Genomic DNA, 22319 nt, shown 5'->3' with positions numbered 1-22319 from the left:
GAGTGGGGGTCTCCACACGTAAAACACACCCCGGAGAACACGAGTGGCCCCGAGATGGGAAGCAGATGTGCCTCCGGGCGGCAGACCCTGGGCAGCTGCTCCTTGACTCTCTTGCCCCCCGTTTTCGCGAGATGGTGCCGGAGGCGGGAGGCGGCGACGGTGACGGCAGGGACAGGTCAAGGAGGACAGAGGGTCACGAAGGAGCCCTCGGGGTGGAGGCCCGGCCTCCCGGAGCCCCCTCCGCCTCTGCTCAGCGGGAACAGTGGCCAAGCATGAGGCTGAGTCTGGGTTAAGCGACATCACGCACGGAGAGGGCTTTGCGCGGCGCCTGACCCAGGACGAGCCAACGTGGGGAGGAGGGTCGTGTCGTCATTTCGCCACAGTCGTTCACATTATGGGAACCATCTTTGGATTATAAAGGGATCGATAGTAATAGCGTTTAGTGGGCTTAAATTTTTTTTTATTCATGAGAGACACACAGAGAGACAGAGACACAGGCAGAGGGAGAAGCAGGCTCCTGTGGGAGCCCGACACGGGACTCGATCCTGGGACCCCGGGGTCACGACCTGGGCCGGAGGCGGTGCCCGACCACTGACCCCGCGGGCATCCCTAGGCCTTTAGCTCCCGAGAGAGGCTTCCAGTCCTTGGGCGGAGCTGTGTGTACTCGGGCTGCGGCCGCTCACCTGTTCCCACCCCTGCCGCCCGCAGCCGTCGCTCCGCCACCATGAGGAACATCTTCAAGAGGAACCAGGAGCCCATCGTGGCTCCCGCCACCACCACGGCCACAGTGTCCACCGGGCTCTTAGACAACTCGACGGAGAGCGGGGGCGCCAGGCCGAGTCAGGATGACATGTTCACCTACATACAGGACAAGTTCTTCTACAAGATCCAGAGCATCCCCTGTGAGTGCCCGCGGGGGTGCCCCGGGCCGGGCCTGCTGCGCGTCCCTGGGGAGGGTGGGCGCCCCAGCCTCCCGGGGGGGAAGGGCCGCTGCCAGCACCCGGACACCCGGCGCTTGAAACCGGAGGAGGGTGGGAACCCGCGTGACACGGCCCTGCTGAAGATCTCCCGTCGTGTTACCTTAGTTTGGGAAACAGAAGCTCCCCCCACCATCACCTTCCCAGGTCCTGGCAGGGGCTGCTCGGGTGCCGGCGGAGGTCGCGGGTGGGCCCCCCCCCGTGGGAGGTGCTGGCGTGGGGTGTGGGGCGCGGCCAGGGCCCTGGGCCGCCGGCTCGGGGTGGCCCCGGAGCTCCTGCGCCTCGGTCGGGGTCTCTGTCCACGGCCCGTGGGCGCGGAGGGCAGGGCTGAGCAGGCTCCGGGAAGCAGACGTGGCTCACGTGCAGCGCCGTGGCCGTGGCCGCGTGCAGCGGGGCGGGGGGCGGGCTGAGCCCTGCTGACCCGGCTCCTCCATGGCCAGTACCGCCCTGGGCGCTGATCGCCATTGCCGTGGTCGCCGGCCTCCTGCTTCTCACCTGCTGCTTCTGCATCTGCAAGAAGTGCTGCTGCAAGAAGAAGAAGAACAAGAAGGAGAAAGGCAAAGGCATGAAGAACGCCATGAACATGAAGGACATGAAAGGGGGTCAGGTAGGAGCGCGCAGGCCGGGACCACGGGCCCAGCCCACCCCTCCGAGGCCGGGGCTGTGGCACAGGCTTCCAGGTGCCACAGCCGGACCAGCTGCCCTCGGGAGGGCCCCATGTGCCCTGGCAACTGTTGTCTGTGCAGCCGCTGGTGGGAACGGGGGTCTCCTCCACCCAATAGCTCGGCCTCAGCCTCGTGGAGGCCGCGGAGGAGAACCGTGCGTGGACCCCCAGAGGGGCCAGGGCACAAAACGTGGGGAAGAGAACCGCACCCCCGGCCCCAGGAGGCCACCACTGAAGGGACGGACCCTGCGTGGTCCTGCCAGAAGACGCTGGAGGACGAAACCCCGCTGGAGGCCTCCACTGGGTGGCGGGGATCCACTGAGGCAGCAGAATGGTCCCGAGGCACCAAGACCGAGCCCAGTGGAGTCACCCCTGGTCACACGATAATAGTTTATTTGCCCCTGTGTTGGGGGTGGTCAGTCTGGAAAGTCCTTGGGTAAATCCTGGCTCCCCCGTTTGGTTGCTGAGGCCCCTGGTTCGCTTTGACCCACCGCTGCTCACTTGTCCTGGGAGCGACTACGAGAGCCTCGTGCTCAAGAAATCAGTGTGAGGCCCGGGAGGAAGGTGGCCTCACGGAGTCAGCGAGATTAAATGGCCTTTGGGCGCTCATGTGTGCGCGTGCCTGTGTATGTGCATGTGTGCACACGCCTGTGTGTGCAGGCATGCGTGCGCGTGCGTGGCCGAGAGAAGCCCGCCATGTCACGTGGGGTGGGGGCGGGCTACAGGGCGGCGGGTGGCCCACCTGGTGGCAGCCGGTGCGGCCGCAGGACTTTCTCTTACGTCACTTTCCTTCTCTCACCCCCGTGGGCTCTCCGTGCTCTGGGATGCGCCGACGGTGCTCCGGGTAAGTGTCCCAGGGCGGCCCCTGAGCTGGGAAGTAGGGCGCGTGCAAGCCGCGGCCGGGGGGCCGAGGGCCGCGGATTGGGGCCCCCAGGCAGGCCCCGTCCTGTCCCCTGAGCGCCCCTTGTCCGGCCCAGTCCCCCCAGGATGACGATGATGCCGAGACGGGCCTGACGGAGGGAGAGGGCGAGGGAGAGGAGGAGAAGGAGCCGGAGAACCTGGGCAAGCTGCAGTTCTCCCTGGATTATGATTTCCAGGCCAACCAGGTAGGGCGGCCAGGCTGGGGGTGTGTGGGGGGGGAGCGCGAGAAGCAGGCACGCCCACAGGCCAGGCCGCCCCCTTCCATGGGGTGGGCGGGGCTGGAGACCAAAGGCGTGCGCCCCCGGGTGCCCCCATGAGCCCCCGGCATCATCGCTTTAGAGGGGTCCGCAGTTCAGGGCCCCCGCTGTCAACACCCCGCCGACCTTGGGCAAACCCGCTTCCCTGACGTCACCTGGATCCAGGGGTAGGGACGGGACCGGTGTTCCTGGGTCGCAGCGGCCTGTCCCCACTGGGGGGCTGGTGTCCCCGGGGGGGTGAGGGGGGTGATGGGGGGCTCAGGCCCGGTCCTCTCTCCCCGCAGCTCACCGTCGGCGTCCTGCAAGCTGCTGAATTGCCAGCCCTGGACATGGGGGGCACCTCAGACCCTTACGTCAAAGTCTTCCTCCTTCCAGACAAGAAGAAGAAGTACGAGACCAAAGTCCACCGCAAAACGCTGAACCCCGCCTTCAATGAGACTTTCACCTTCAAGGTGCAGGCGGGCAGGATGGCACCCTGGGGCCCCTGAGCCCCGCGCACCCTTGGGGGCCTCACGGGTGGCGGGGGCTCAGGCTGCAGCCGGGGACGGTGGCTTGGGCGCTGGGCGCCCTGAGGCCACTGCTCGGTCCGTAGGACGGCGCCCCACTCCACACGCCCTGCCTCCCCAGAGCCCCGTCACCGCCTGTCCTGGGGCTTCGCGGGGACAGGGCTCGGCCGGGCGGCCCCGTGGCGTGTGACTCAGGGGCCCTGGCCTTCCCCGCCTGCTGTGCCCTGCAGGTGCCCTACCAGGAGCTGGGGGGCAAAACCCTGGTGATGGCCATCTATGACTTCGACCGCTTCTCCAAACACGACATCATCGGCGAGGTGAAGGTGCCCATGAACACCGTGGACCTGGGCCAGCCCATCGAGGAGTGGAGGGACCTGCAGGGCGGCGAGAAGGAGGAGGTGAGAGCGGCGAGCGCCGAGGGGCTGCGGGCGGGTGGGACGCGGCTGCGCTGTGTGACCCCGGGCACCTGGCTGACCCCCTGGGCCCGGGCCCCCCGCAGTCTGGCCTAGCCTCTGGCGTTGAGGAGGCTCCCCCGTTAGGGGAGCAGTGTCACCGTCGTGCTGCTGCGGTTCTGCTGTCCCTGAGGGCCCCTGACTTGTCACTTCGTGCCTCAGTTTACCCACAGGGCAAGCCCATATTTATTTTAAAGGTGTCTCGGCACGGGGGCTTGTCCTCCCAGCAGCTGCTACAGCATCCACGGCTTACCAGGCACGGGCTGAGCACCTGCCATATGCCACATGCTCCCTGGAGCCCCTGCTCCTCCAGCATCGGTCCTTCGTCTGGCCAAGTCCCGGTCGCGAGGCCAGCAGCGTACCAGGCTGGGGGGGGAGGGACGCCCAGGACCCCCTTGCTGACCGGGCGCTCACCCTGAGGAAGCCGGGCCTGTGCCCCTGAGCAGGGACCGGGCAGGTGGGCCCCATCCCCGAGAGGCTCACCCGGGCATGATGTTGGCAGAGCTCCTAGGAGCAGGAGCCCTGGGTTCCCATCCTGCCCCTGGTGCCCTTGCTGTGGGACATTGTGGAGGTCTCGGGGTCACCAGGAGCCCTGACCCATCCACGGGAGGGCGTCACCATGACAGTAACCCAAGGAGAGGGACAGAGTACCGGGACGACTGCTCTGCCGGGGAGCGGGAGCCATCCCCGGGGTGCGGTCATGGGGTGGGGGGCCCGGATGACCGGGATGCTGCTCTTCCGGCACAGCCAGAGAAGCTGGGCGACATCTGCACCTCCCTGCGCTACGTGCCCACGGCCGGGAAGCTCACTGTCTGTATCCTGGAGGCCAAGAACCTGAAGAAGATGGACGTGGGGGGCCTGTCAGGTACCTGCAGGCCTGGCGGCTGCCATGGGATGGCACCGGCGAGCCAGGCGCTGGGCCTCGCTTCCCACCAGGTGGCCGCTGTCCTGGGCCCCAGGCCCGCCCCTGGGAGCTGCCCAGAGCTGGGGACACTTGTCCTGCACAGGCCCTGCCCGCGGGGGGGCGGGGAGGGGGGAACGCCGCCTTCCTGGGCATCAGGCTGGGGTGGGGGCTCCCCTGGCAGTCCTGCGGCCAGCCCGGCCAGGTCACCCCGGCTTGTCACCCCCCCTCACTCACACCCACCCTGCTCCATCGCACACACACACCCCACTCGCTCAGCGCCGCTCACTCCCCGACCTTCTGCAGGCCTCAGTTTCTCACCCGCGAGGTGGGGAGGTGGGTGGGGGCATGGCCGCGTGTGTGAGCCCCCTCTGCCCCCCACCTGGGACGGCGGCGCAGGGTCACTGCTAGAGCCTGAGCCCCAGGCAGCCTCCCCTGCACCCGCAGCCCGAACTGGTCCTCCAGCTGGAATCTTCCTGCTGCCTCTGCTTCTGCTGGGGGGGGGGGGGGGTGCAGAGGGAGGTGGGGGAGGTGGGGGCGCAGGCTAAGGAGGCTCTGGGGCGGGGCTTCTCCGCAGACCCCTACGTGAAGATCCACCTGATGCAGAACGGCAAGAGGCTCAAGAAGAAGAAGACGACGGTCAAGAAGAAGACCCTGAACCCCTACTTCAACGAGTCCTTCAGCTTCGAGATCCCCTTCGAGCAGATCCAGGTGCTGGGGGGGGCGGCGGGAACCCCTCCCCTCCTGCTCCTCGGGTCCAGCTACTGCCTGCCTGGGCTGTGCCCCCACTTATGGTTGATGGGAGCGCAGCGGCCCAGGGGTTTCCCAGCCCCCGTGCGCCCCAAACCCGTAGAATGATCTCCCCGGGCGGCGTCTGCGCAGCCTCTGTCCTCTGCCTTCTGTTCCCGAGGGAAGAGACGGGGCATTGGCATCGCCCCAGGCGCCCGCCCTTTGTTTCCCCCCTCGTGTGTCCAACACTCTTTGCGGAGCATTCCCCACGTGCCAGGATGCTGCCGGGTGCTGGAGACACACGTGTGTCCAAGACACGGCCCTTGTGAAGGACCCCGGGGGGGGGGAGCAGGTGCAGGCAGGGGCCCCGGGAGGTGAGGGCGTCGGCGTGCAGGTGCAGGTGCAGGTGCAGGTGCAGGGGGCGGCCGCCCCACAGCGAGGCTTCCCGGAGCAAGCCTGGTCCCAGCGGGTGGCAGGAGCCGTGGGGGAGGGGAGGCCCCCAGGTCCTGTCCGGCGTCCCGCACCCCATTCCCGCTGCCCCAGCCCCGCTCCGGGAGCCCCCTCCGCGCTAGGGTTCTGTCCTGACGGGTCCACGCAGCCCCCCCGCCGTCCGCCCCGCTGGCTGCCCTGCTCGCGGCGTCCGTGCGTCGGCCCCTGCGGAGCTGCCCGCAGCGCCCTGAGCCCGCTGTCGCCTGTCTGCGTCCCCGTAGGCCCTCGCGCTTACCTCGACCAAACGGCTCGTTTTTCCAGGATTTTTAAAATTGATTCATGAGAGACGCACAGAGAGGCGGGGACACAGGCGGGGGAGAGGCTGGCTCCTGCGGGGCCCGACGCGGGGCTCGATCCCGGGACGCGGGGCCACGCCCTGGGCCGAGGCAGGCGCCCACCCGCTGAGCCCCCGGGCGCCCCTAGCATCGCCTCTTAAAGACATTTTATTTTCATTTTTTAATGTATTTTTTTGTTTGAATTCAAATAATCACCACGTAGTATATCAGTGGTTCCGGAGGCAGAGGTCGGTGGCCCACCACGTGTGTTACGTCACACCCGGTGCTCGTGACGTCACGCGCCCCCCACCGCCCGTCCCGCAGCGACCCCGCCCCCGGGACCCGCCAGTCTTGCTGGGACTCGCGGTCTCCTGCGGTTTGTCTCCCTCCCGCGACCCCGTTTTGTCCCTTAAACGGCGCACGTGAGCGGCAGCGCGGGCGTGGCCCGTGTCACGTGCGCCGTGAGCCTGCGCGCCTGCCCGTGCGTCACCGCCGCGCCTGCCCGTGCGTCACCGCCGCGCCTGCCCGTGCGTCACCGCCGCGCCTGCGGGGGGGGCCGCGGGGGGGGCCGCGGAGGGGGCCGCGGGGGGGGGGTCCCCGGGGCGGCGCCCGTCTCACCCCGTCCGTCCCCGCAGAAAGTGCAGGTGGTGGTGACCGTGCTGGACTACGACAAGCTGGGCAAGAACGAGGCCATCGGCAAGATCTTCGTGGGCAGCAACGCCACGGGCACGGAGCTGCGGCACTGGTCCGACATGCTGGCCAACCCGCGGCGGCCCATCGCGCAGTGGCACTCACTCAAGCCCGAGGAGGAGGTGGACGCGCTGCTGGGAAAGAACAAGTAGGGGCGGCCCCGCCGCGCCCCGCCGCCGCGGTTCCCGCCACACCGCCCCGCCCCCGCCCCCGCCCGCCTTCCCGCGCTTCCGCTTCCGCTTCCGGCGCTGAGCGGGCCCGGCGCATGCGCGGGGTGCAGGGGCCGCGTGCTCGAGGAGCCCGACGCCGAGGCCCCGCCCCCGCCCCGCCCCGCCCCGCCCCGGGGCCTCGGGGGCACGTGGTCGCCTCCAGGCCTCGCTCGTGCCCGCGCCGGGCTCGGGCGCTGCCTCCGCCCCGCCCGCTTGCGCTTCTCTTCTCTCCCACCGCCGCTGTCAACGCCGTCGTCGCCCGGGGCCGCGCCTCGAGGAAGGTGCGCGTGACCTCCGCCGCCCTGCGGCCCGGGGGGCTGCCGAGCCCTGGCCCAACCCGGGGAGGCCCGCGTCGTGGGCGCCGAGAAGCAGGACCGGCCCGGCAGCGGCTGCACCTGCTGGGCCCGGCCCCGCCACTCGTGCCCCCCGCCCCCCGCCCCCGGCCCCGCCCGGGTAAAAAGCCATATGCGCGGAGTCCCGCGTGCGCCGAGCCTCCCCCCACACGGAGCCCGGCAGGAGGCAGGCGGGCGAGCGAGGGCCCCGCGCCCCGGAGCCGCCCTGCGCCCCCTGCGCCTGCCCCCTGCGCCCCGCAGCCGCCCTGCACCCGACCCCCCGCCCCGGAGCCGCCCCGCGCCCCCTGTGCCCCGCCCCCCGCGGCCGCCCTTCGCCTCCCGCCCGGCCCGGGGGAGCTCAGCTGGGTCCGTGCCGAGCCCAGAGTCGCGCCCGCGGGGGCCGTGGGAGCTGCGGGGGGCGCGCTTCGGGTGCGGGGACTCCTCGCCCAGCCCCAGAGCTGCGGGTCCCGGGGCGTCTCCGCGCCTTCCCCACGGACCGTGTGCCCAGGCCCCGCGGAGCCCACGCCCTCCCTTTGCGCCCCGCGCGTTCCGCCGCCCGAGATGCTGCTCTGCCCGCGGAGCCCAACGGCCGCCGCCCCCCGAGGGCCGCAAGGGCAGCGGTCGCCCCCCCCGGGGCTCTGGGTTCCCCGGCCGCAAGGCGGCTGGATCCGCTGCCCCGGGCCCAGGTGCGCGGCCGCCCCCGGCGTGGGCCCCGTGAACTCGGCGGGCAGCGCCCTGGCTCGTGGGTTTTCCGCAGCTGAGAGCGAGGTCACCCTGGCCGCGGGCGTCCTGAGCCTGGCGGCCGCGCGGGCCCTTCAGAGCTGCTGGGGAGCCCGGGGCAGGCTGCGGGCGGGGCGGGAGCCGAGGCCGGGGCGGGGGGGGGGTCCCCCCTCGGCTCTGGAACCAGCCCAGCTGCCCCCGCGGAATCAGGGGGGCCGGGCGGCTGTCCCGGGGCTCCCGGCGCCACAGGGGCGGTGGCAGCGGCCGCCCGTGGGTGAAGCCAGCTCCCGAGCGCCCGGGCTGCGTGCAGGGGTGCGGGTGGGTGAGCAGAGGGGCCGAGAAGCCCCGGGTCGCGAGTGGGACGGAGAGTCCGGGTGGCCGTGCTGTGTGCTGATGCGTGGCCTCATGCACCCCCCGTCTGCCGCCCTGCACCTGCCCCCTCCCCCTGCACCTGCCCTCTCCCGCCACCGCCCGCTGCCCTGCAACTGCTCTCCCCCGCCCCCTCCCCCTGCACCTGCGCCCTCTCCCCTGCACCTGCCCTCCCCCTGCACCTGCCCCTCCCCCCACCGCCCGCCGCCCTGCACCTGCCCCCCCCCCGCCCCTTCCCCCCTGCACCTGCTCCCTCCCCGCCCCTCCTTGTGGGGCTGCTCGTGGCCCTCCTGGGGGCCTTGGCTGGTGGCGGGCAGGGAGGAGGCCCGGGCCCCACGACAGTTGCCCGCCTTGGCACGCCCGCCTGGAGGATGCCGGGTAGGGTGGCATTTGGGAGAAGCAGCAAAGGACTCCGGGCCGAGTGGGTCGCGGGCCCAGCCGGGCGTAGGGGGCAGGGCGGGTCGTCCCTGTGACATCCGAGTCCAGGGCGTCCTGGTTGCTGTGCGCCCGCCCTGCGGCCCTGCCCGGTCCCGGGGCCAGACCCTGGTCACCGAGGGTCTTAACCTGCTTTTCGAGCTGTAACACTGAGAAGGGGCCACTGTGACTTGAAGACACGCGAATATAGTTTATTTTTTAAGTGACAACAAAACAAGAACCTTCCGAAGCCATGGGGGCCTCATCCCCCCCACCCTACCCCCAGTGCATCCGGTTATGTGACCCAAGGTCGCCCCCGGGACCTCCCGGGCTCCTCACTCGCCTGCATGTCTCCGCCTCCTGTAGATCCGCTGCATGCCGGCCCGGTGCCCCCGAGGCCCCCGAGGCCCGAGCCCCCGTGTCACCCCGTCGGGGCCCCGTGTCCGCCCCGCCCTCGCGGACCTGGGCGCCCCGGAGGCCCGTCCCCACGGCCCGCACCTGCGCTGCGTCCCGCCCGGCGTCGGGTCCCGGTGGGCGCCCTGTGCGCTGCGCCCTGCCCCCGACCCCCGTGAACTAACTGAAAAGCCATAGAGGGGCTCCCGCCGGAGGAGCGCCCCGTGCCCCGACCGGCCCCCCACTCGTGAAGGGCTCACCCGCCGTCACCCTCCCGCTCCCAGCCCCGCGCCCCGGGGTGCGACGGTCGAGGGGCGCCTGCGGGGGACACGGGGCCCGGTCGGGACCCTGGGGACCGTGGGACGCGGAGCCCAGGTCCGGCGCCGCCCTCCGCCCTCTGCCCGAGCCGAGCGGGGGCAGCACGGGGCGCGGCCGCTCCTCCAGGAGGCCGGGCCCGCGGATGTCTCCACCCCGAAGGACCCACCGGCCGCCCCCGATCCCGGGGCCTGGAAGCTTCGAGACCCGGCGGGGCGGCCCCACGGGGACCCGCCGTGGTCGCGGGAGGAAGGACGCGCGGCCCCGCCCGCTCCGCACGGCGGCACCCCCCCCCCCCCCCGTGGGCTTTCGTTCTTGTTTCCTGTCTCGTCCACCTGTTATTTTGTAACGAGCTGCGTCTCCTAATTAAAGAAATGAGCTGAGAGAAGCCTGGGGGGCGCGTGTCTCCAGTTTCTGCGGGGCTTGCGGGGCAAGGTGGGCGGGGGGGGGGGTTCCGAGGGTGTGCAAGGTGCAAGGTGCGCGGGGGATCCTGAGGGTGTGCAAGGTCGGCGTAGGAGGTTCTGAGGGTGTGCAAGGTGAGTGGGGGTCCTGAAGGTGTGCAAGGTGGGCGGGGGGGGGCGGTTTCTGAGGGTGTATAAGGTGGGCGGGGGGGGGTCAGAGGGTGTGCAAGGTGCATGGGGGGGGGTCCGAGGACCTGGGGCCCAGCATCTTGCTCAGGGGAGAGTCCCCGGGCCGAGGGGCTCTCTTCTAGGGGAAGCACTCCGACGGGGGTTTGGGGGTCGTGAGGGGCCCGGGTCCTTGACTCCGTTCCCGCGGGCCAGGCCGTGTCCACAAGGTCCTGGGTCCCCCTGCGAAGAGCTTCAGTCGGGGCGGAGGACGAAGCCCCAGAATTTGGGGGGACGCGAGTGCGGCAGGGGCGGGGCGAGTGAGGGGGTGGAGGGGCTGCAGGCCGGTGCCGGGGCTCCCCAGCTGGGCCGAGCTCGGATGATGCCAGTTTCCCGCCCAAACCGGAGGTTTAGCCACAGGCGGATCCGGGATCCGAGGGAAGGCGCCGCGGCCGGTCTCCAGGGGCGCCTCCCGGGAACCCCCTCCTCCCCGGGCCGCGGCGCCCCGACCTCCGCCTCCTTCCCGAGCTGATCTCAGGTCCTGCTCTCATTGGTTTTATTTTATTTTATTTATTTTATTTATATTATTTTTTATGATAGTCATACAGAGAGAGAGAGAGAGGGAGAGACACAGGCAGAGGGAGAAGCAGGCTCCATGCACCGGGAGCCCGACGTGGGATTCGATCCCGGGTCTCCAGGATCGCGCCCTGGGCCAAAGGCAGGCGCCAAACCGCTGCGCCACCCAGGGATCCCCAAGATTTTATTTATTCGTAAAAGGCCCGGAGAGAGGGAGAGGCCGGCTCCCCGCAGGGACCCCGAGGCGGGGCTCGATCCGGGCCCCGGGGTCACGCCCTGGGCCGCAGGCGGGGCCCGCGGCTCCCAGGTGGACGGGGTCGCGCTCCAGGTTTCACAGGGGCCGCCCCGGAGCCTGGCCGAGGCTCCCGTGAGCAGGTGGTCGGGCCGCGGCCGGTGGTGTAGACATGGCGGGCCGCCGCCCGGGGCCGGGGAAGGAGGCGCTCCCGGGGCTCCTCCGGTGTCGCGGGCCAGGCGCCCCGCGCGAGCTCCTCGGCAGGTGGGGCGGCGGCTCCGAGGCCCCAGCGGCCCGCGCCTGGGTTCACCTGGGTTCACCAGGGTTCACCTGCGTCCGGGCTGGGCCGCCCTGGGGCCTGCGGCCTGGCTCCTCCCGTGGCTGCGGGGCCGCGAGCAGCTGCTGACGGCGACCGAGGGGCCGTGTCCTCCGCGGGCCGGCGCCTGGACCCTCCCCCCCGAGGCCCCCCCAACCTGCAGCCGCCCGCCCCCTCCCTGCGCAGCGCCCCTCCGCCCCGACTCACAGCAGCCGGCTGCGGGGTGGCCCCAGGCCCGAGCCCCCCACGCGTGTCCCGCAGCCCCGCCCTCCGCCCGGGATCCCCGTGCTGGCCCCTGCTGGCCCCGGGCGCCCCGCGGACGCCGGCGAACCCAGCTCCCGAGCCGCGGAGGCGCAGTCACAAAGTCAAAACACGGTTTATTTACTTGTTTATAAATACGGTTGTGTCTACAGGCGCCGCAGGTGTGACTGTTATTACTCCAACTCGCGAACACGGGCACTAACACTACGGCCAACCAGCGCGGCGGCATCGCGCGTCTGGCGGTTGAAAGGCCACTCAGAGTTGCATAAAAATACATTCAATTCACAAAGCGGATCTGCGCCCCCCCCCCCCCCCCCGTATATTTACAACAAGTGAATCCACACGTGGGCCCAAGAGTCACACGTGCGCTTCGGCTGGGGGGGAGGGGGGAGGGGCGGGGCGACCGGGGCCTTACAGGCGCCCCCACCCCTACGTGGTCACTGCCCGCCCCCAGCCTCGCTCGGGGCCTCCTGCGGCAGGTGGCGGGGCCGCTGCAAGCAGCACCTCCGAGGGCCCCGAGCTCCCGCCGGGTGGGGTGGGGGCGGGGCGGGGCGGCTGTGCACCCACGGGAGCTCCACGGGGCGTCCCGGGGGCGCTGCGGGTCAGCAGCCGGGGAGCGGCGCACGACTCCAGGCGGCGGCTGCCCTGAGGAGGACCCGCCTGCCGCCGAGGGTCGGACGGAGAAGCGACCCTGGTGACCCCAGAGAGGCAGGGGCCGCCCCGCGGCGGCGGTTAGGGCCCCGCGCCCCGGCCCAGCAGCTACTGTGGCTGCAGCCCCCGAGCTGACCCCGGGCTCCCACCAGGCCGCAAAGCCACCGCTCCGCCAGCCAGTCACCCTCAGCGTCAGGTCCGCTCTGCAGCAAGGCCGGGAGGGCAACCTGGGTCACAGAATCCAGAAGAAAACAAGATTTTCTGCCGTTAGAAAGAGCAAGAATTCGGAGTTCACGAAATGTCCTAATCGTCGTAGGAATAACTAAACCCCGGAATTTTAAGCTGAGAAAGGACCCTAAGGGCTATGGGGTCCAAGTGCGCTGTGCACACTGGTAAGAGAACTGCGGGGGCCGCAGGGCTGCCCAGCACCCGGCTGCTGGTTCTGACTCTGGGGGACTTGTCCCCCCGCGCTGCCTCCCCCCCAACACCAGTGCGGGGACCAGGACCCGCACCATGACTGGGCCTGACGACAACACAGCAGGTGTGGGGCTGCGGCGCCACCTCACAGCTTGCTCCAGGGGGGCCGGTGGCTCACCCGGGGGAGGCCCCGGGACTCCTCCTCCAGATGGCTCAGCTGCTGAATCCTCCGCTCGGACTCTGGGGGGCAAAGCAGCCTGGAAGCTGAAGCACCGACTCCGTCCTCTCCCCTCACACCTCGCCCGCCCCGAGGGGTGCCCACGTCCTCAGGAGGCAGACTCAGGACCCCGGAGGGGAGGCTGGCTGCGGGCGGGTTCCTTTGCCAGAAATCCCAAGACCAAACCAAGGGCAGGGCTGCTTCTGACTCCATTAAAAGCCCTTGATGGCAAAACAGGGGTTGACACACATCCTGTGGGATTCACAGGCTGGCTGGTGGCCTTCAGCCTTGTGTTCCTGAGCAGAACCGTCAAATAAGCACGTTTTGTTTTGGGGGGGTAAAGCACGTGAAATGATCCAAACCAGAGATGAGGCCCCCTTCAGTGGCCTCGGAGAGCAAGAAATGCACCCTGGCCTCCAACCTGGGGTGGGAGACGGGAAGGCCCAGAAGAGAAGCGAACGCGTCCTGTGGCTGATGGAAAAAGACAGGGAGGGTCCAGGGACTAGTGAGCGAGACCGCCCAACGGGGTTCAGCACCCCGAGGAGCCCAGGGCAGGCCTGGGCCTCAGACTCCTTAGAGGCGACGCCCCAGGACGTGCGGGAGCCGGTTGCAGCAGACGCAGCCCTGGCAGTGCTCAAGGCCCAGGGCCGTCTGGAGAACAAGCCCTGGAGACAAACAGGCGAAGCAGGGAAACTTCAGCCAGAGTCTCTGGAATGGCCGAACCGCTACTCCCAAAGGTGTGGCTTGGTTTTGAAAAACATCAAATTCATGAGAAGAGAGGATGGAAAGTTGTACTGAAACCTCCTTGCCCCATCGTGGCACTTCCCGTAAAGACTCTGACGGTGCAGCCGAGCACCGGCCGTTGGCCAGACCCGCCGTATTCACGCAGCTTGAGCCCCTGGGGTTGGGGTGCCCGGGTATCCAGACCAGTAGGCCGAGGACAGGGCACCTGTGGCCACCGAAGAGGCCGACAGCCCAAGAGAAGGGAGGCCTCCTGCTGGTCTCTAACCAGCAGTCCTGGGGCAGCTGTGAAGAAAGGGCGTCTGACCCTCTGGGAAGGGACCGGGATGCTGAGTGTGTCCGTGTAATAAAATCAATTCCTTAACAGAGAGTGTCTGAAATTACCCAGGATGGTTTACACTTTCACGATTTCTTGGGCATAGAATCCAATATTCCTGAGATCGAAATGCTTGTAAATGTTTCATCACAAGGAGAACTTTCTGGCAAGAAAAGGCATCTTTGATGTGCAAGGGCTGCGTGTGGTAGCGGGGCCTAACACCAACCTCAGAGTTTTAAGATCCCGTCCCACGCTCTTGCGAGGCACCAGCAGAGGAGGGGGCCCTCGGGAAGCCGGGCCCAGGCTGCCCGGTGAAGAGGGGCGAGATGCTCTCCGTCCCTGAGGAAGACGCAGCAACCACACCCAAGCCCTGCCCAGTGCCCGGGGTGTGTTGGTCCCCCCCCCCGGCCCCCCAAAACCAGGGGATGTGTGTCGTGGCCGCGAGGAAGCGTTTTACCCTGACTTAGCTTTTGCCGAGAACGGAGCCCACAGCATTCCCCTGCGCATGCAAAACCCCAATCAGTAGTAGTGCTTGGGAACGAAGAATGCTGTATGGGGCCTTGCCAGCGGGGACACATTTCCTATTCTGGAATTAGGATCCTGAATGACAGCCTCTGGTTTAAAGAGCATGCGATGTTTCAGACGGGCCGCAGAGCACTACACTGACGTTTTCTGGAAAGAAATTAAAAATGGCCAGAGGTAGTATGTGTTCGGAGAACGGCCCCTGCAAGCGCTGAATATCCCAGCCAAGGAGTTCCCGAGCTGCACTACAGAGAAGCCAACCGGGCGGAGACACCGATGAAGGACCAACAGGTTAAGGGGCGGCAGGGGGTCGCCCCCACGGCCAGCCGCCTGCCCCTGTGCTGAGGCAGGAGCTGGCCACGCCTGGGCTTGGCTGTTTTAAGAGGCCGTTTCTGTCCAGCGGAGGCCAGACGAGGTGGGACTGGCAGGAGCGGACGCCGTGAGGGGCGCCCTAAAGGCCCAGAAGGCGCCCACCTGAAGGAAGGTTACGGGGAGGTGACCCAAGGGCCGAGCGGAGCCCCCGCAGGCAGACCCCAGCTCGTACTGGGAGGAGCTTGCTGGTTATCAGACCTGCCCACATTTCAAGGAATGAAGCCACCGGGAGCACCGGCTGTGGGGCAGAGCCGTGGCCTCGCCGCAGGTGCGGGTCCCTGCGACCCGACGACGGGAAGCTCCCCCAAGCGACCTCCGGGCCTCGCCGCTCTAAGATGCCGTGACCCCATCAGCGGGCTGGAAGCAGCTCGTCCCTCCACCCTCTCGGGGGTCTGTCCCCTGATGCAGCCGCCAGAGTCCCCAGACACCTGCTGACAGCATCCGTGTCTCCCGACGGGCTGGTGGCCCGGGTCGGCCCCCCACCCAGCCTCCCTCCCCAGCTCTCAGGCCTCCTCGCAAGGACTTCCTTTCTCCGGAGGAGCAGGTGCCGGTGCAGAGAGGGGAGAACAAGGTCACGGGGGGGGGGGGGGGGGGGCGGGGGGTGTTGGTTGGGGAACAGGGGCAGGCGAGGAGAACCGGGGGTGGACAGCTGCCGGGATCTGGCTTCGCAGCACGAGGGCCGGTGGTGCTGTCAAGGCAGTTCGCCTGGTCTCCCGGGTGCCCAAGAACGGTGCTCCATGGTGGCCAGACGAGTGGGTCACACGCTCCGTCCTAGGCCAACACCGTGGGGGGCGGAGGCTGAGGGCGACGGCGAGGACGATGAAAGGACCGAGACAGGAAGGAAGCCAGGTCATCCGAGCCTGGGGAGGGGGCAGGGGGGTGGGGTGGGGACACGGAACCGAGACACGGCGGGGATGGTGCCGGGCTGCCGACAGAGAAGAGAGCAGCAACCCCGGAGCAAAGTCGGTTCCTGAGAGCCGCAGAGTGCCTGTCACCTCGGCTCCGGAGGCCGGCCCGCGGTTATGCCAACATCCTGATCTCTTGGCGTCCCGGGCAGGTCCTGGAGGGGCCACCGTAAGACTCCCCTAGACCAGGGACGTGGGGTCCGCGGAAAAGGCTGTGGGCTACTGGGTGGGCTGAGGCCTACAGGTTCGGGCCCAACCCAAGGTGGGCAAGGAGCTGAGCAGCAGGAGGCCGGGATCCATGGCCGAGCCCCGTGTTGGCCCCAAGGCCCTCTCCAGCCGGCTCCGACGACCACGCTGGAGCTGGGGGGGCGGGGGTCACGGGCGGAACAGACGCTGAGAGCGCAGAGGGAACGTGCGCGGGGGAGGTGGCTGCAGGGGGGTGCGGGAGTCCTTCCACCAGAACATTCACCATTTGGGGCCGGAAGGCGGCGGCCGGAACGAGGGGGAGAGCAGCCCGCGCTGCCGGGCCTCCTCGTCGGGAGCCTGGTCTACTTGGATAGTTTGCTGATGACTCGGATGAGGGCGCCGTTTTCATCTTTCAGCCTCTGGTTGTCGGACTTCAGCTCTGTTAACACCTGCGGGGACAGGGGACAGGGGACAGGCGTGTTAGAGCTTGGCCCGCGCCCCGCACCCTCTCACCCAGGCCAGCCGGGCGGGGGGCAGCCGGCGCCGTGAGCCCCTGCAGCGCCCCCCCCGGCGGCTCTCCCCTGCACCTGCTGGGCCAGCCCGTCCGTACTGGGGGGACCACGGCCCCCCGCCTGCCAACGGGCACGCTGGGCCTCGGCCTTGTACCGCACGCCCCTCCCTGCATCTCCCGTCCTCCCGGGCTGCGGGCGGCTCTCCGTCGCTCCTGCCCTGAGCTCGCGGAGGGGAGCCCACGGGAGCCCACGCGAGCCGCGGGGATGCAGCGGGAGACGGAGGAAGGAGCGCCGGGCCAACGGGGCTGAGGTGCCGCCCGCGGGGATGGCCCAGGCCCCAGGGCCCCCACGCGCGGGCTGTGACGCGATGCACCAGGACCCCCGCGCCCACCACCAAAGCCGAGAGGCCAGGGACCCAGCGGGCGCTGGGGGCACAAGAGGGCCGTGTATGCACCGAGCTCCTGCCCAGAGCTCCCGTGGCGGCTCCCGGGGGGCCGTGGGGCCGCAGCAGCAGCTCCGGGGACGGCGGGCTTCCCGGCGGTGGGCGCCTGGGGGGCGGAGGCCCTTCCACCTGCACACGCGGCGCCCCGCGCTGCTCCCCCTGCTCCCCTGGGTGCACATGAGCGGCGCCCCGAGCCCCCCGGGCCCTTCCAGGGCTGCCACAGCTCATCGAATTGGAGCTCGGCTGAGCCCTCCCTGCTTCGGAAACGCCGACTTGCTGAGCCGTGGTGTGATCTCACGTTAGGGACTTGATGCTTTGGGGAAAAAAAAACAACTGGCCGAGGTAGTTTGGCAGCCGCAGCGCACGACAACCAACACGGAGGGGGAGCGTGGGCACAGCAAGCGCGATGCACAAATCAAGGGGCAAAAGCCTTGTACCTGACCCCACAGAGGAGATGCCCAGGTGCTGTGACACACGGGGCTCCAGCCTGACCAGGGGCACAGGCGGGGGCACTGCAGGGGCACGAGGTTTACCAGGCTCCGCGGCAGCCCCTGAGGCCAGCTTTTCTTAATTTCTGACTTTCTAGGTTACGGCAGCTTGATGGACGCTGGCCTGGGCAAGTGCGACCGCCGCCGGCCTGGGGTGGGGCTGTGCTGCAGGCCAGGAGCCCCGGGGGGCCAGGCCGGCTGGGGCGACCCAGGCGCAGGCAGGGAGGGGGCGGGGAGCCCCGCTGCTTACACCCGGGGCAAGGGGCTTGCGCCACCTCTTAGGGGATCCCCACGGACCAGCACAAAGACGAGGCAGGACAGAGTCCCTGAGCACACCGACCGGTGGCCTAGCCACCGTCTCCCTCGGGCAGGGGGCGGCACGGGCGTCTGCGAGGGGCCCGCCAACAGGGACTCGGGGTTAGCAAGGCATGCGTCTGCTCCAACTCCAGCCCCGCTCCTGGCACACAGGTACTTAGGGCATAAGGAGAATATGTAAACAGGTGAGCAGGGCTCAGTTCCAGTAAAACTTTATTTTTGGACACCAAGGTTTGATTCTATATATTTTTACATGTCACGGAATATTCTCTTGATCCCGCCCCCAGCCTGTTTCTACGGCTCATGGGCCAGACTGAGGGGCCCGTCTGCGGGTCCGCTACAGGAGCCGTGTACTGCGTCAAGGCCTCTTCGCAGTGGCAAAATCTTTTGGCAGGTGGCTGGGGGCTTGCTAAGAGGCCGAGAGCGCACAGGGCCGCCCTCCGTGCCGCAGCAGCGACGGCGGGGCACAGCACGGCCCAACAGGACCCCTCACACCACGCTCGGGCCCCGTGCTCAACAAGCGGCCGGGCTCCGCCCCACACCAGACAGCTCCCCTCCCGGGGCCGAGGGCTTGGAAGCCTGGCATACTTGTGTGAACCTCGGGTCCACCCTGACTCTCGGTGACCTCGGGCAGGTTATTTAAATTGTAACTCATTTTTTCCATCTGGTACAATGATTGTTCTGGGGACTGAGGCAAAAGCATACAAACTACCGTGCAGGGACCCCTGGGGGGCTCCGCGGTGGAGCGGCTGCCTGCAGCCCAGGGCGTGACCCCGGGGTCCCAGGATGGAGTGCCCATCGGGCTCCCTGCATGGAGCCTGCTTCTCCCTCTGCCTGTGTCTCTGCCTCTCTCTGGGTCTCTCAGGAATAAATACATAAAATCTTTATGGAAAAAAAAAGTTCCGTGCACAGGCCTTAATAAATGACAACTGTCACCGTAGGTCTTAACTACTGAAAGCACACGATCTAGTTTTGCCCCGTATCCTAGACTATCTTGCACAAAGACGGAAACTAAACACAAATGGCAGATCTGTTTTGGGGTCCCTAGTTCGTCCCTGTCGAATCTCCCCACGATCCTGAGGCTTACTGTGGAGCGTGGAGTTTGGACCTAACACGGCACCACGTCGGGTACCGGAGCAGCTTGGTGCCAGGCTATGTATCGCTCCCCTTTCAATTTTCTTGGTGTGTGATGGCATCTACAGCAGATATTAGCTCAGCCCTTACGGTAATTTGGGGGCTTCAGATCTAGTGGGTATTAGCTGGCAGCCCCTGACCCTGAAGGCACAAGCAAATAGGCACAGAAAAGAACAGACGTTGGTCAGGACTAATTAGATCGTTGCTGAAAATTAAAAACTCATTTCAGAGGGTGAAGCCGCTCAGCAGTGGCGACCCCATCACAGCATCGTGATGGGAAAACAAGTTATCTGTGAGCTTGTCTTGCAGACCACACATATTTGCAGTTCTCGGTTGAAATAAACGCCCTGCTCCCTGCTCCACTGACTGCCATCTCCCTTGCAAAGCCACCTCTGCTAGGGAACGTCTGGCTGGGCGAGGGGTGGGGGTCCGGGGGCACATCCCTAGGGCTCAGAGATTTGTGACAGGGATGCGAGCGATGCCTCCCGGGGATGGGGAGAAAGCAGAGATTACTGCAGGAGGGAGGCAAAGAATATCCAGTTCTACTCAGACGGCGGGATGCACAGCGTTTGCTGGCGTGCAGCTCTGGCCTCTGCGCCACTGGCCCCATCCAGCATGTCGGATGCAGAGGACTCAGCTCTGTCTGGTAGGCAAAGGGCCATTTCCAACCCTGGTTTCATAAAGGAATCATAAAGACACAGGAGGTCTGAAAAACTATTGATGCCGGGGTCCCAACCCAGACGACTGATTTTGGGGCGTGCGTTGTGGGGGGGTACGCCCAGGTACCATATGTTTCAAGTTCCCAGCCAGGGTTGAGAGCCCCTGCCCTTGGTTACCCCAGGCTCAACAACAATTTGGAGTCCAGGACCAACCCCAACCGCTTCAGCAACCCACAACTCCACCAAAGAAACGTGCACAGACACAGGTGTGAGCACACACATGTACACCTCTGTGTAGCCGAGTAGCCACGTGAGCAAACCCATATTCGGTCTGCAGGGGGGGAGAAGGCCGCATGTTGCTCTTACCAAACAGACCACGAGCCCAGGCAAGGACCCCCCACTGCCCTCGTCGCCCTAAGCTGTCCTGTCCCATCCGTGATCTCAGTCCTGGCTCCTTCCACCTGCAGATGCCTGACACGGATAGGCACCGCGTGTGGCGGCTCTGGTGGAGCGGGGTGAGCACAGGGCTTCTGGGCCCAACAAGAAGGGTGAACGTGCCTGCAGTGGTGGAGGAGGGAAGTGAGGTGGAGAGGAGGGGCAAGAACTAGAGCTCCTGCACTTCCGAGGACTCGACGGACTCCGAGAGCCTGGCCACAACTCGAGTCAGGGCCCTGTTCTCAGCCTGCAGTTGCTCGTTCATCTGCTTCAGGGTTTGAATCTGTTTTAGCTGGTGGAGGTTCTGTAGAGAGTGAAACATGGAGGGGACAGACAGACAGAGAGAAAGAGACAAGACAGACCAGAAGAGATCAAAGTAGGACAAAGAAATCACGTGACCTTTTGTTTTTGTTTTTAGTCCGCATGCAAGAAAGGAAATGAGAAAGGCAGGAGTGATGGTGCAGGAGGGGGAGGGACAGGGAGGAATGCGCCAGCGAGGGGGGAGCCAGGCCTACGGTCTCGGCTGAGGCCTACGGGGGGCTGAAGGTCGGCCACGTGGACACCACCACAAGGCTCTCAAGCAGCGCATGTGGAGCACTTCTGAGAGTCATAGTCCACACGCTGTTTGGGGCCTTCTGAGCTGATTCAGCGCGGTGCAGCCCGAGCCTCGGGGCCCTTCTTCATCGTCAGTGGACCTGGAGTTGAGGACTCCGTGTTCCTAAATCCAGCTGAGGCCCTTTCCTTTCTCCCTCCTCTCCTCTCGTCCCCATACTTGGCCCCCTATTCGTACTTGTGTTTTCTTTTTATTTCTGGGTCCTTCTTTTATTTCTTATTCAAAATAAATAAATAAATAAAACAAGGAAAACAAAAGAGGGGCCTGTTGTTTAAGTACCTGTACAAGGCATGCACTGTTTAGAAGGTTCAAGTGGCACATACGAAGACAAGACACTGGCAGCTGTCTGCACGGTGCTCTGACCTGTTTGGTAGGATGATGCTTCGTTAACCCTGCTGGTTCTCCTCTGCAGTCCAGAGGCTTGTTCCAAGATCCAAGAACTGCTACCTCGCCTTTGACCTGCTGTATGACTACGTGCATCATGGAGTTCACAGCTAACCGTGCGCTCTTTGTTGCAGCTCATGAAGAGGCTGGCAGCTGTTTACAACATACACACTCATACTCTGAAAATTACAGCTGTGCACTGAAGTTGGAGAAATCATAAATGTCCAAGATAATAGAATTGGTTAGAATGATGTACTAGTTCAGACCTATCTGTAAGTATTACCGATGGAACAGAACAACAGCCCACAGACACTGTTCCTAATACCTTGTGGCCCATAAAGGACCTTAAAGACTTCACTAAACGGCATTGTATCCCCGGCCTGCCTACTGTTATTTGTCCTTGCCTAAGGGGTCATCTGTACTGACCCCATAACCAAGACCATCAGCTCTTTGGGAGGAGGAAATGATTTTATTATGCAAATGGGGCTTCACAGAGGAAGATGAAAAATCCTGTCGATTACAGTGACGACAAACCAGAGAGAAGCCTCTCATACCCACATGGATGTGAGGGATAGAAATGAAGGATTAGTGGGTCATAGTTGGAAGTGAAGAAGCAAGAAAATGAAAGGCAGCATGAAGGGGAAAAAACAGTGAAAACGAAAAACAAGCAGAGACAAACTGCTGAATCTCTCTTTCCCCAAAGAGGGAGAATGAGCACCTTGGGAAAAAGGTAGAGCAGCCATTGAAGGGCAGGGGCCAGGCAATGCTCTTTACCCTCTGCAAGCATCTCATCCATGGAGAGGACTGGGATCAGAGGAGATCATGGTGCAGCATATGGGAATATTTAAAGAAATGGGCAGGGAACAAACGTTAAGAACCAACGGAAAGTCCCTGGCTCTCACCCTTCTTTGGTGTTGACGTTGGACCAAAGCTTTCAACATAATCATTGTCATTATATGGAGTGGTCCTTGCCTCCCAGGGAATATTGTTAATGACACGAACTATGAAAATGATTCCATCTAACATGTGAGTACAAGCAGATCGAGGTAGAAGAATCTGGAAGCTAACAGCATGAGGGAGAGAGGCAGGAAACAATCTGATGGAATGTTCCATAGGGAACAGAACTGGAAACAAGGCACGGTAAGGAGATGGAGGGGAGGGCAGGGCACAGGGCAAGGTGGGCGAGGGCAGGATCAACTAGTGGTATTTCCAGAGTAAGTAAAAATAAAAATTCCAAGACCAATCTAAAAGGGGAGTGGCTGCTGGGCCCCTCATGCAAGGACCCGGGAGAGGGAGGGCGAGGGTCTGGGAAGGAGGCCGAGGCTGAATGGAGGGTGCAGCAGGAATGTCGTCAGGTCGGAGGTAGGCAAGCCCCAGAGCAGCGGCTCGCGCTGACATGCACAGCTGTCAGGGGCTGGCACGGAATCCCACTGCAGTCCAGGATCC

General features: G+C 65.9%; 3 protein-coding genes and 1 long non-coding RNA gene across 16 annotated transcripts in view; 2 read left to right on the top strand and 2 right to left on the bottom strand.

The window, feature by feature from the left end:
* Positions 1-438: 438 nt before the first annotated feature.
* On the bottom strand, positions 439-6739 carry LOC140636021 (uncharacterized). The gene is made up of 2 exons (XR_012033390.1): positions 2384-6739; positions 439-1502 (listed from the first exon to the last, which is right to left on the bottom strand). It is a non-coding gene; the product is annotated as an uncharacterized lncRNA (long non-coding RNA).
* SYT2 (synaptotagmin 2) lies at positions 693-7065 on the top strand. Its single transcript, XM_072831477.1, has 8 exons — positions 693-902; positions 1418-1584; positions 2628-2747; positions 3104-3271; positions 3556-3723; positions 4525-4642; positions 5256-5389; positions 6807-7065. Exons 1-8 carry the CDS (start codon positions 725-727, stop codon positions 7011-7013), a joined length of 1260 nt encoding a protein of 419 aa, XP_072687578.1. The 5' UTR covers positions 693-724; the 3' UTR covers positions 7014-7065.
* Positions 7066-7126: 61 nt separating this feature from the next.
* Positions 7127-10001, top strand: LOC140636019 (uncharacterized). The gene is made up of 2 exons (XM_072831476.1): positions 7127-8573; positions 8637-10001. Exons 1-2 carry the CDS (start codon positions 7127-7129, stop codon positions 9071-9073), a joined length of 1884 nt encoding a protein of 627 aa, XP_072687577.1. The 3' UTR covers positions 9074-10001.
* Positions 10002-11660: 1659 nt separating this feature from the next.
* Positions 11661-22319, bottom strand: part of PPP1R12B (protein phosphatase 1 regulatory subunit 12B) — a 204823-nt gene continuing 194164 nt past the window's right edge. For 8 of the 13 annotated variants that reach the window (XM_072831456.1, XM_072831455.1, XM_072831457.1 and 5 more), the window contains 2 exons: positions 20000-20180; positions 11661-16340 (listed from right to left, as the gene is read on the bottom strand). In XM_072831456.1, coding sequence (XP_072687557.1) covers positions 20046-20180 — 135 coding nt within the window. In that variant the 3' untranslated portion in view covers positions 11661-16340; positions 20000-20045. The remainder of the gene's footprint in view (positions 16341-19999; positions 20181-22319) is intronic. The other 5 variants (XM_072831459.1, XM_072831458.1, XM_072831460.1 and 2 more) reach the window with 1 other exon arrangement.

This window comes from Canis lupus, chromosome 6 (assembly GCF_048164855.1).
Source record: "Canis lupus baileyi chromosome 6, mCanLup2.hap1, whole genome shotgun sequence".
Lineage (NCBI taxonomy): Eukaryota > Metazoa > Chordata > Mammalia > Carnivora > Canidae > Canis > Canis lupus.
The sequence above is the reverse complement of the archived record's forward strand: the minus strand, read 5'-3'. Positions and strand labels throughout refer to the sequence as shown.

Coding starts and splice junctions, on each gene's coding strand:
- SYT2 (XM_072831477.1), top strand. CDS start 725: ATGAGGAACATCTTCAAGAGGAACCAGGAGCCCATCGTGGCTCCCGCC. Junction 4,643..5,255: donor GGACGTGGGGGGCCTGTCAG/GTACCTGCAGGC, acceptor GCTTCTCCGCAG/ACCCCTACGTGAAGATCCAC. Junction 5,390..6,806: donor TCCCCTTCGAGCAGATCCAG/GTGCTGGGGGGG, acceptor CCGTCCCCGCAG/AAAGTGCAGGTGGTGGTGAC.
- LOC140636019 (XM_072831476.1), top strand. CDS start 7,127: ATGCGCGGGGTGCAGGGGCCGCGTGCTCGAGGAGCCCGACGCCGAGGC. Junction 8,574..8,636: donor CCTGCCCCCTCCCCCTGCAC/CTGCCCTCTCCC, acceptor CTCCCCCTGCAC/CTGCGCCCTCTCCCCTGCAC.